Source organism: Triticum aestivum, chromosome 7A (genome assembly GCF_018294505.1).
Source record: "Triticum aestivum cultivar Chinese Spring chromosome 7A, IWGSC CS RefSeq v2.1, whole genome shotgun sequence".
Classification (NCBI taxonomy): Eukaryota; Viridiplantae; Streptophyta; class Magnoliopsida; order Poales; family Poaceae; genus Triticum; species Triticum aestivum.
Window position 1 is genome coordinate 194,938,036 of NC_057812.1, and position 11,984 is coordinate 194,950,019.

Below are 11,984 nucleotides of genomic sequence, written 5' to 3' on the forward strand. Positions count from 1 at the left end.
GGAGCCGCACGGGAGCGAGAGCCTGTCCTATTCCTTCAATTCCTCAATATATTTTGGCTTCAGGTGTTTTAGAATCCCAGACTCGAAATAGACTGTGCGCTGGCTTTCGTTCTATGCCCTGTCTTACAGAAGATTGTTTTCGAAAATCTTGTAAATCTGACGTTAAGAGACCATGCTACGTTTTAACAGGTATAAATCGGTATTTTCTTTCCATTTCAGGCACAGTTCAGAATACAGATTTCCAGTGAAAGAATAACTTCCCGCAGAAAAAATGTGATAGTAACTGATAAGCCTTCGGTGTCAAAAAGAGATGGACGTTCCCTGGGTTGCCAGGCCAGGAAACAAGGATTCCTGATTCCAACACGAGCAAACCCAAAGTACTACACGACCGACATTTTTGCATCCTGACCTACTCCCTTCATCCTGACCTACTCACTTGTCATCAAAATGGATAAAAAGAGATGTATCTAGAATACATCTCTTTTTATTCATTTTGATGAAAAGTATTTTCGAACGGAGGGAGTATTACTTATTTTGTCCCATAATATAAGAGTGTTTCTGACACTAATACGTCTGATGTACTGCTCCATGCGTTTCATAATATAAGAATGTTTTCAACACTAACTAGATTACACTGTCCTGTGTAGATCAGACGTTAGCACGGCCCTTCTTTCTTCCATTGGCCGACACAGAACCAGCGCGCTGAGGACGCATCAAAACTTTCGCATGTTCCAACTCCAACTCTCTCCGAAAAATAAACAAACTGACATCGTCGGTGCCGCGGCAGCTCCATGGTTCACACCAGAACGTTTAAACTGCCATCGTCGGCGCCAGGATTCACACACGACACTGGCACGGTGGCCACAAACATCTCAACGCATGTGCAAGGAATGCAAGTAACGAGCTAAAGCGCTCCACCAAACAAGGTGGTAGGCGCCATAAGTACGGACACGAACATAACCAATTTACAACACCTTCTAGGTAGGGGTATGGTATCACTGCCACATTGCCGGTTCAAGAGCCACTTCTCAAAATTCCCTCTGTACACGGGCTCACAAATAGATCATATGGTGGTTCAAACTTACAGCGGCTACAGAATGCGCCCTATCATCTCACTTGTGGGTCATCATCACCGAGTTGATTACATGCATCATTAGGCGGATGTTGTTCGCTTCCAGTGGGCTGGTTCCTGGTACCGACTGTTGGCGGGCCAAGACACCATAGACTTGCTCAAATATTGGCCTCACATGCGCTGCAATCATCTGATGGGTTGGTTGGATTGCCATGGCGACCGCTGTCATCCATTGAAGCTTCAGAGGTGTGTCGTTGGCTATGTCGCATGCCAGTTGCTGGAAAAGGGCCAGAAGGACCCCTTGGTTCAGAGGAACGGGGTTCAGTCTACACAGACCTTGCAAATCAACCTGCCAGAAAGGGTATCAGGTATCCACACTTACACATATATGCTAGTTAAAAGGTTGCATAGCCTGATCAAAGTGTTTCTCCGTGGTGTAACGAAAGCATGGGTTCATGAGATGAACTAACTATGAGATGCAAGTTTGTATGTCTCTATACATCTCTTGATTTGCTCAAGAAAATGGGGAACAGGCCAACTACTTAAAAAAATTAAGTGTGGCCAATACCTGAGAGCACAACCAAGATACCATGGAGACGTCACTTCTTTGAAGAGCCATCGTAAACGCCTCATCAAACTTTTGCTCAGATAATAGTCTGGTTAGCTCCTTCATCGGGTCCAGTGGAACATCAGCCTAAAACAGCAATTACAACCAGTAAACCAAATGCTTGATGTTTTCATTATTCAGAAAACACACAAATGAACTGTGGTGGGGTGGGGGGTTAAGACTATATCCCACGTATTCAATCGTACAGAAGGCCAAGGATGGAAACAGTCTGATAGAGCAAATAGGTAGACCACTAGAGTGGAAAATTTAGTATTTAGTACCTCAGGGAGATTGGGTATTGGTCCGTTGATGGGCTGCAAAGCACTAGTATTATGTGATATTGGGTTCCCTGATGCAACTAGTGCCAAAAGCTTGCGCTGACCATCAAGTAACTCTGATGTAAGACCCTGGGTAATTGATGATGCTGAATTGATTGTTTCCTGAAAAAAATCAAATGAGAAAGAAAGTATGAGCATTACTCAGCATATGGGAAAAATGTATAATATATCCAGCTTGTGTCTTCATATTTATGGCCTCTGGCACTGCATGTAATAAGAACAAAATGAAAGACTTGCAAGCCTTACCCTTAAAGTCTGTGCCAATGGACTATGTGCTGCTGCGACCTGCTGCTGGATAGCAGTACCATGCTCAGACATGCCCTTCTGGAATGCACCATCCACTTGCTCAAACATTGTCTTACAAGATTGTTCAAATGCTGGGATAATTGATGACTCAAAGCTTGACCGTAAAGCATCCTGCAGGGCCCAAATTAAGAAGCAATATATCAATGCTGACAAAATGATCATCCATGGTAATAACCCAATCCAGATATGTAGTGAGTTGCTTGGTGACCCAATGGAATCTCATTTTGTATGTACAGTTATAGAAGTTGGGGTTGGATATGCAAGATTTTGTTTGGCTGACTAAATTAGCATGGTACAGTATTTGGAGTGAATTGATGTGTGCCTACGAGATATGCCCATGCTACATGGCACTATGCGACAAATCTGCTCACAAAATACAATGTTTCATTATCTTATTCTTATACATCACCTACCCATATGATCTTCCTAAAGAACACCTAAAAACAACTCCAACGTGCACAATCCCATGCAAGGATAGGTTCGTTCCAGCAGCCATTCAATTCTAAATATGTAATGCATACGAAACATAATAACTGTGAAAAAACAAATCAAGTTGGCACAAACAAATCATGCTTACAATGTTCCATTTGAAATTAAGAGCTTTGCTGCTAATGATCTACAAGGACTATATACGCGCCAAAGATACATACCTGAAGTGCCTGCTTGGCAGATGTATGGAACTGTGTTTGGATCTGCTTAGCAACAGTAGCTTCAAGTTTCGTACTTATGGACTTATCCAGCTGATTTGCAACCTTTTCCCCAAGAACTTTCTGAAACGGAAAAATTGATGAGAAATATGAGGGAAATCACAATATAGGGAACAACAAGAATAGCCCCAACCTGAAGCGAATCCGAAACAGCAGAAGACAAGGACTTCTCAATGATAGGTGTTGTTGTTCTTGCAATGGTGGGTCCCAACAACGATATTTCTCTCTTTAATGATTTCTCCAGTATAGCAGGAATGTCCTTGTTTACAGAAGTTGTGATTAGAGTAGAAATCTGCTGCATTCGCTCTCTTTCAACCTTTTCATGCCTTGCATTTTCCTCCTGGATACGAGCCCACATGGCATCAACATTAGCCTTTATGGACTTCTCAATATTACGCCCGAGTGATGTCTCGATCCTTTTGCCCTCCTTTGCAATAGGAGCAGACACAATTGCGTTCAGCTGCTTTTGCATGTCAGTATGCATTGCCATAAGCTGCAATGGCACAGGCATTGTCAATATCGTAATGCTTTGCATCAGAACTAAAATTTAAGACTGTCTTTGTGCAAGATAAATTATGTCATGCTTCCATGGCATCAAGTAACAAAAAATACTTTCATATTATGGAACAACATGAACACAAGAATATTTCAGAAATTATAGAAAACTAGGACAGTGCAATCAAGATTAGAGGTTAATATGATGCACAGTCGCTTGCTTGGAAACTAATCCCTCAATTCCAAATTACTTGGAAGTTCTAGCTTTGCCCTAAGTCAAACTTTTTAAAATTTCACCAAGACTACAGAAAAAATATACGAGCATCTACAGCACCAATTAGTTTCATTAAATTTGCCTTAAAATATATTTCATACTCTATATATTTGACTTTGTAAATATTAGCACATTTTTCTATATACTTGGTCAAACTTAATAAAGTTACTTAGGACGAAGCTAGAACTTCAATTAATTTGGAAGGGAGGGAGTAGAATTTTCACCATACAACCAGGATGTTTTACAACATTTTTTTTTGAGGGTGATTTACAACATTAACTGTATGCTGCTGTATTCAAGCAACATGCATTGGCATTGTCCAAAGGCATTTTAACAAGCAGTTAGAGAGCAGCAGTCCTCAGAAGTAGATCAGCCCATGATCTATTTCCAACTCTAAAGTTCAATATGCGGATCAGGAATGATGCGCAATGCACAATCACAGGTTAGAATCTCAATTTCAGGCTTATTACTTATTCCGGCTCACATGAAAGAACTGGCATTTCCTTTTACGTAATGGTGAGTGACAATTTCATTCTTTTAACTAAACAAAAGCCAAGCTGACACCTAAGTTACAGCTGTTTTAATTACTTCAACCATCAAAACAAAGGGGATGAACTGATAAATCGGCTATAAATTTTGATCAACCACAACTCAATTTATCTAACAAATGTTCATGTTTAACTGGGCTGCAGTCTTAGCACATTTTCTAGCAACTATTTCGATGTAAATCATTTGAAGTCTACCAGCACCGAATAATGTCAGACAAGTTTCAGCACTAAGGGAGAGAAACTTCTATTGAATCACCTGTTGCAATGTTCCTTGAATGGCAGCTACTTGCGGGACAGAATCAATGGCAGGGTTTGTATTGCTTGGATGTTCATGTGATGAATCAGTAGAGTTGAAGGTGCTTGTAAGAGGAGACATCTGCCCAGACACCTGAGGATGCAGAACTTTCTCCTCTTTGGTAGCTGAGGGTAACTGCAAGTTCCTTGACGAAGAGCCATTGATGTTTTCAGTAGCTTCAGCTGTTCTTCTTGGAAGATTTTCATCCCGCGCACCAGAATGTTGTTTCAGAAGTGTGGGGTCTGATCTCTGTGAATCTTCCACACTGTACTTGTCAGTTGTTACCGAGCGTTCACTAATTGTCTCTACAGTTTGCTCTGAAGACATGTTAAGTCTCTCCATTTTCTCTTGAACAATTTGGGTCTCCTTAACATCCTCAAATCCAATATTTTGATCTGCTTTTTTCTCAGCCACAAGTTTTGACTCCATTTCTACATTCTGTGGGCTGCCATTAGCAGTCGATTCAGCAGATGGGAGCACACCTGAAATAATTTCAGATGGGGTAATCAAGTGTGTGGCATTCACTCCGACCTTAAACGTGGGATGAGGATCTGAAACTGTACCATCAACCTGGCCACCTCTTGGCTCTTCATTCCCAAAGCAATCCTTCCTATCAAATGCTCCTTGCCCACTTGTACCATCAGAATCCATCCTTTTCTTTGAATAATCAAAAGATGACTTGTCCCCATCATGATCACCAAGAGATGGGCCTCTTGAAGCTTCTCTTCTCAAGACAGCTTCTGCATAAGATCCAGCATTATCCATGTTTGATGAAGGAGTTGGGGATGAAACATGAGTAGCAGTATCAGCTTCTGTGTACACAGACAATGGGGATGAAATTTTAATACCAACATCAAGAGTGTGAATTAGCTGAAGCAATAGGGTGTTAAGTTACTATTGTGTTACCTGTTCCCTGATGATCACTCAGTGGTTTAGTTTCTGTTGATGACTCCACTGATGCCACTTCTAGAGGTCTCTCATATGCATGGGAAATAGCCAGATCCCTACCAAGCCCAGCGTTATCAGCTGTAGGAGGCAAACAGAGTAATAACTCCAATCCATACTGCTGGATAGCCATTGTCTGGACACAATAGACTTGTACTACATGTTCACCATCAGGCTGGCTTTCATGTGTTCCCGTCAGACTTAAAATAGGCATTGCAACTGTGAAATCTGCTATATAGTCCAGACGAGTAGAAGCAGGATCTGGACCATACTCAACATGGATAGCATATATAGCGTTCTTTTTGGCATTCGCAAGCAAAATAAGGCTAGCTTGTGGCAACACTGCTACTTGGTTGAAAAATGCTTCCTCAAACCTATTTTCCAGAGAACTCACAAGTTCCAGAGTTTGAGTGCATCTCCAAGTCTCAGATTCACTTGGCAACAACCAACCTTCCTTATCAGAGGAAGCCCAGATTTTTACTTCTCGGTTGAGAGGCCCCTGCGATATTTCACAAAAGTTAACACCATGAAAGAATTATGCTAAATGAAGGCATATGAAAGATTAATTTCCAAGTTTGCAAGAGTGTCCATGCATTGTTTATCATAATGACATACTGATAACAGGAAAACCTATGCAAACTATAATTAGGAAACAGTGATCATTTCTGCACTATTTAACTCCAGTTTTCAGGCACTGCCATGATGTTTAAGCATGGTGAGACTTCAATCAATCCTATATGAACTGGGCAACTGTGTTGTGGTTATTCATTGTTTACAGAATAACATGCTGCTGAGGGTGATTAAAGATGACAGCAAATATAGTTAGAATGTGAAAACGTAGAAGAATGCATACCGCTGTAACGAGATTTATATGATTTGGTTGCTCTGGTGCTGTAAGGAAAGAAACCGAATAAACAGCTTTACCATCATGCGGTTTCATCACAGATAAAGGCACTGTCCTGCGATCATCCCAGATTTTTACCTGCCAAAATAAACAGTACACATCATAAACCGCATCTACAGATTCAGAGAGTATCTTTTGGTCACATGGTGCCAACAAAAGAACAGGTAGGTTATTCCCAGATCACCCATCACAAAAGAAGAAACTTCTACGAGAATGGCATTTTTGCCCATGTCTAGCAGGATAACAAAAAATTAACTGAACTAAGATCAGCAGTCCTAGCATGCATTAGTTGCATACAGCTCACAGTGGAGCTGGACAGCATATTCAAACATTTTAGACACTATAAATTAAATCGAAACAAATCTGAACTTGAATGTGCAATGGAACTGAAGCTTAAGCGGGATGTTCAGGATCATTTGCTTTGCCAACCATTTATTTCCTGTGCTATTGCCTATCATGAAGTATAGGTTTCCTAACCAATAACAGGATATCTTGTACAAACCGTGCCATCTTTTGATGCTGAAGCCAGACGGGTAGTCATCCATTGAGATAAGGACAGATCTGTGACATCCCCGTCATGTTTACCAACCAAGTGCACACCATCAATGAGCTTATCAAGTGAACATTTAAGAGGCTCTTCTTTACTGAAGTCTCTTCCTCTTCCCACTTTTGTTGTGTCTATTTTTAAGACACAGTTCCCTATTCCAACAAACAGAATTTCCTGCAAGATGAGTGCATAAATCATTAACAGAAAACCAGTCAAGACACCGAAAGCGACAGGTGGTATAGATGAGGCTCTACTTGCTTATGGGAGTGCCAACATATTCTCGGATGGTAAGTTCCAGCATCTCCTACTATCTGGATGGCCATTTCAATCTTTCCTGTGATTTGTGGTTTATTTTCCTCATCGGGTCCCTCGTCAATCTTCCATACATATATACGCCCATCTACGCTTGCACTGTCAAGAAGAAAAACAAAATATTAATTGTGTGTGAAAGAGAAGGATTAGTGATGAAACCAGCTATGGTGTGTAATAACTGGAGGGCACTACACCCTTCTGTCAGGTGAGCACCATCCAATAAAATGATGGCACAGTAGCAAAGGTACCCAACAGAGCTACCCTAAAATTATAAGAAAAGGCATCCAGAAGGTCCCATATATCGATAGAAGTACCTTGCTAAACGATGGACATCTTCTGCAAAGAAAGCCATGTCCGTCACCCTCTGCAGCAAACAAAATAAGGCCACGCTAAATATAATAAAGAATTGTACCTTCATGCGAACTAAAATCAACATTACCTCGTGAAACAAGACAAATACAGAACTAAGAAAAAATTGGCGCTGAAAATCAGATATGTACAGCTCATATTATATAAGTACGATAACCGATGACAAATGGACCCCGTCAGTATGAGAAAGAAGAATTAATTCCAGTGGACTATAAATATGACTAGTCATTAATAACCTGAACCTGGCTTATGCAGCAAGCATATTAGCTATTCCCTTTGGATTTCTGCTGCACGTAGCACCATATTATTTCACTTGACAACATAACCTTCCAATAAACATTCCACCCATATTTAGTTAATAGTTAGTAGTCAAGACCTCAGACTGGAATATGACTGTCATCATATGCAATATAAGAGTCCAGATTTGCTGCCCCCAGTATGTAGGGAACAACACTAGATCCAGCGTGAGTTCGTACTTTGAGATTGCATGTTTTGTGTATATACACCATGCAACACTTCACTTTTTCAGGTGAACTAAGGCTGCTCATAGTGGGGAGTAACTTAGACTAGTGTCATGCATATGACACTAGTCTTTGTTACTAACTTCATAGTGCAAAGTAACATACAGGTAGTATCATAGATGATTGCATTTATTACATTATAGACTCATTTTGCTTTGGTTTGCGTTATGTTACAGTAACATATTATGTTACTCCAAACACATCTCTCCTCATTAACTAGATGCCACATACGCAAACTTGTCTTGGAATGCGCTATGTTACTTGCTAAGTTACTCCCACTATGACCAGCCTAATCTGTATCTAGTTTATACCAATCAATTTCCATGCATCCCATCATTGGAAATGAATTTATGATTGAGGCATAGTCTACACCATAGCATCACACCATTTCCTCGCCACACAAATTAATGCTTATAGGGAGCTCATGCATAGAGCAACAAGTCTGCACTAACATCACGGGCTCCAACAAGGCACTTGAGCATATAAACTACTCAACAGCAAAAAGTTATTGGTACGATCAGTCTACAGAAGACATACCTGTGTGTGCCCACGAAGGAGCGAGCGGAGTGCGGTGTTGATGTTGAGCACGCGGATGTTGCCAAGCTTGAGGCCGTACACGATGTACGTTCGGTTTACAGCGATCTGCCGGCCCAGCACCAACCCCGGGTCCGAGGTGTACTTGGTGATGGGCGTCACTTCCAGCTGCGGTGGCTGCGCCTCCCCTGGCAGCCGCGAGTCCACGTCGTGCACGGCCCTGTCCCCCGGTCCCAGCAGCCTGCCCCGGGGCATCTTGCTGCTTGTGCTTGTCATCCTCGCCGGCGGTGCTGACGGCATCCCTGGCAGCGGCGCCACCGGGCCGCCAGAGAACTCCGATGACGTAGGCGGCATGGACACCACGGACTCGAGGTGGGTGGGCGCGGTGTTGCCCAGCAGCTGCATGAGCCGAGCTCCCGGATTGGGGCCGGGGTTGGAGTTAGGGATAGGGTTTCCAGTGGGGTTAGGATTCGCGAAGGCGGCGACGGGGAGGTGGACGGCGTTGGGATCGGTGGGGTAGTTGAGGTACGGGTTGCGGTGGAAGGGCGGGGTGGCGGGCGGGTAGGAGTAGGGGCCCGGCGGCCCGGTGGCCATCGGCGCGCCGGGCGGGCCGCCCGGGAAGATGCCAGCGGGGGTCGGCACGGTTGTGGGGTGGTTAGGGTTTGGGGGAGGCTTGAAGAGCCTGCTGAGCTCGAAGGGGACGTTGGGGTTGGGATTAGGGTTTCCGGAGGGCGACGCCATGGGAGGCCGCTCGAGGGCGAGGTGGATCTGTAGTTGCAGTGGGGTTGAGATGAGTTAGGGGATGGAGGAGGAAGACGTAGAGGAGGGAGGAGGCAGAGGAGGAAGACAGAGGATGCTCCCCTGGTTTTTGCGGTTTGAGGATTTTGGGAGCAACGGCAGCTGTCACTGCCACCTCTTATGACTAAAGTTGCACGTGCAATGCACGTCCCCATTAATATATGTACTTACTCGAACACTATGAATACTTTAAAATTTAAATTGTTCATGGAACAATATAGCTAACCGATTCAAGTAGAGGGGAACATTTATAATTACCAATCATATACCTACACATTTTTTTCTTGGGCGACTTATTCAGAAAATCCATAATCAGTGAAAATCTGCAAACTTGCTATGTAGAGCATTGGATCGGCAGCGAATGGTGGCATATCACATGTATGGTTCTGACCATCCACTTGAGCTTGTTTTGTAGATAACCCCTCTCAAAATTATAGGCAAATTGTTGGCTATGTCTTGGGACTGTTCGTTTTCGTTTCTACTCTATAGGAGCTGTTGAAGGGAGACAACGCAGTCGAAGGGGGGGCGCCGCAGGAAGCTGGTGCGGCCAGCACCAATGCTGCATGGAGCTAGGTCGCCCCATCTTGTAACGTCACGGGAAGATGCCATAGAGGAGTTGGGCGAACAGGTCGCCGACGCGAGCTAACGGCGCCGCTGCCCCGACGTGACAATTGTGGCTCTGCCCCCGCAGAAGGATCCGCTTCACCCTAGATGATTGTTTCGTAACCTTCATGTGTCAATATCTCAACACGTTATAGCTGCACTGAATTTTCTACTGTAGTTCTTCCGAGCTGGTGCAAGCTTCTGAGCTTGGAGATCTCCTGAATTTGTATGCACCAAGCTATTTTGATTTGTTAAAAGTGACAATCAAAATGCATTTTGGTGGAGTCTTTTCACAGCTTGCGTTTCGAGCGAAACATAAAGATAGAGAGAAGCTAAATCTTTCATCTTGCAAAGAGAGGATTCAGACAAATTAAACTACCCTTATTTTGATAAAGTAAACTTTGACAGTGTAATGAAGTTCTTTCATGTTGGAAATTTAACAATGCATGTGTCTCTCCCGAGAGAATGTTGAAGCTCTAGACAACATTACAAGTGTTAAGTTTCAACTAATAATAATCAAAAGGAACAAGTTGGAAGCTCAAGAAATTCACATATGTTTATAATTAATTGCATTTGACTTGAATTGATAATCACATATAGAATTCAAAATGATAATACATGAATTTCCTCGTCTTCTTCCATAGAAAAATAACTATGGGATCCTAAATTTACAGTCTAGATGCCTTTTATGTCTTCTAAGAAAAAACTAAACAACCGAAAATCAACATTTCAAAATAAAATATCCATTCTAAATAATCTATTAGTGGCATCAGCTACATAATGTGCTGTGAATTACACTTACATGAAAAAATGTGTGACATATTTAAATAAATTATATTTTTAAAGCTATATGAACCCAACTAAAAGAACACGATAACTGGTGTAGCATGAATCTTTGTTTAGTCCCATACAAGACTATTTTTCAAAGGCTTTGGTAAGAATGCTTGATATTTCCCTTTGTAAGAAGAAGAAACTTGCAACTTCATGCGTCCAGCACACATATGAAATACACCCCTGAGCCAGTTCAAAAACAAGACTACTGTGTAGTCTGAGAAAATATTTTTCAAAATAGTCGCTTACAAAATCATCATCTAATGTTGACAAGAAGCATCTGCAGCAGCCATCTCAATCCCTTGTATTTATCTATTTGGAAGGACAAGGGCAGCAATAGATTGGATCATGGGTTTTGCAAAGCTGAAATTTCAGCAAATCTTTGCATTTTTCGTGTTTCAGAGAGAAGAATAATAAATGATATGTAGGTTAAAGGAAGAAATTTTATTGTAGGTGACCAAAAAACAACATTCTTTTGCTCTGTACTAAGAAAATACTAATCAAGCAAACAATGGTAGAATTTATCATCAAGTCTTTACTTGGATCGATCCACTATCCATAAGCAAAACATCCCCAAGTATGGAGTGAAAACCAGTGAGAAAAATGTGAGTGCAAGCATTAGCCATAGGCCTCCTTGTTCTTGCTTTTGCACCTTTGCAAATTCAACACCACAATCACAACACTCTATATTCAGTATGAATAAGTGTAATTTTGAAACAACAAGAGCAAATTTTACCGGCTATAAATTGCTTCCATCATGTGACCATGTAGCCTCGCACGAGCATGATATATGTCACTTGAACAGCTGGAACGGAAGGGGGGAAATATTTGAAATCAGAACCCCAAGGACGGCAAGAACCAACATTTGATAGGAAGACAACCCATTTTTACCCCACAAGGTATGTGAAGAAAAACATACTTCTCCATGTTGGATTTGTGCTGCGCTATGGCCGCACTGGCGAACACCAAAGAAAAATG

At 42.1% G+C, this 11,984-nt stretch overlaps 1 protein-coding gene across 2 annotated transcripts; it reads right to left on the reverse strand.

Moving 5' to 3' along the window:
* Positions 1-880: 880 nt before the first annotated feature.
* On the reverse strand, positions 881-9,657 carry LOC123150436 (enhancer of mRNA-decapping protein 4). Of its 2 annotated transcripts, XM_044570290.1 has the most exons (14): positions 8,778-9,657; positions 7,665-7,714; positions 7,293-7,449; positions 6,994-7,212; positions 6,441-6,569; positions 5,549-6,086; positions 5,206-5,454; positions 4,604-5,124; positions 3,164-3,523; positions 2,974-3,093; positions 2,264-2,434; positions 1,961-2,119; positions 1,641-1,766; positions 881-1,421 (listed from the first exon to the last, which is right to left on the reverse strand). In XM_044570290.1, the coding sequence occupies exons 1-14, from the start codon at positions 9,513-9,515 to the stop codon at positions 1,113-1,115; spliced, it is 3,846 nt and encodes a 1,281-aa protein (XP_044426225.1). In that variant the 5' UTR covers positions 9,516-9,657; the 3' UTR covers positions 881-1,112. The 2 variants fall into 2 exon arrangements, with proteins under 2 accessions (XP_044426225.1, XP_044426224.1); XM_044570289.1 differs by having other exon boundaries at positions 4,604-5,454.
* Between the last annotated feature and the right edge of the window lie 2,327 nt (positions 9,658-11,984).

Coding starts and splice junctions, on each gene's coding strand:
- LOC123150436 (XM_044570289.1), bottom strand. CDS start 9,515: ATGGCGTCGCCCTCCGGAAACCCTAATCCCAACCCCAACGTCCCCTTC. Junction 7,715..8,777: donor TCCTTCGTGGGCACACACAG/GTATGTCTTCTG, acceptor TGTTTGCTGCAG/AGGGTGACGGACATGGCTTT. Junction 7,450..7,664: donor GATGTCCATCGTTTAGCAAG/GTACTTCTATCG, acceptor TCTTCTTGACAG/TGCAAGCGTAGATGGGCGTA.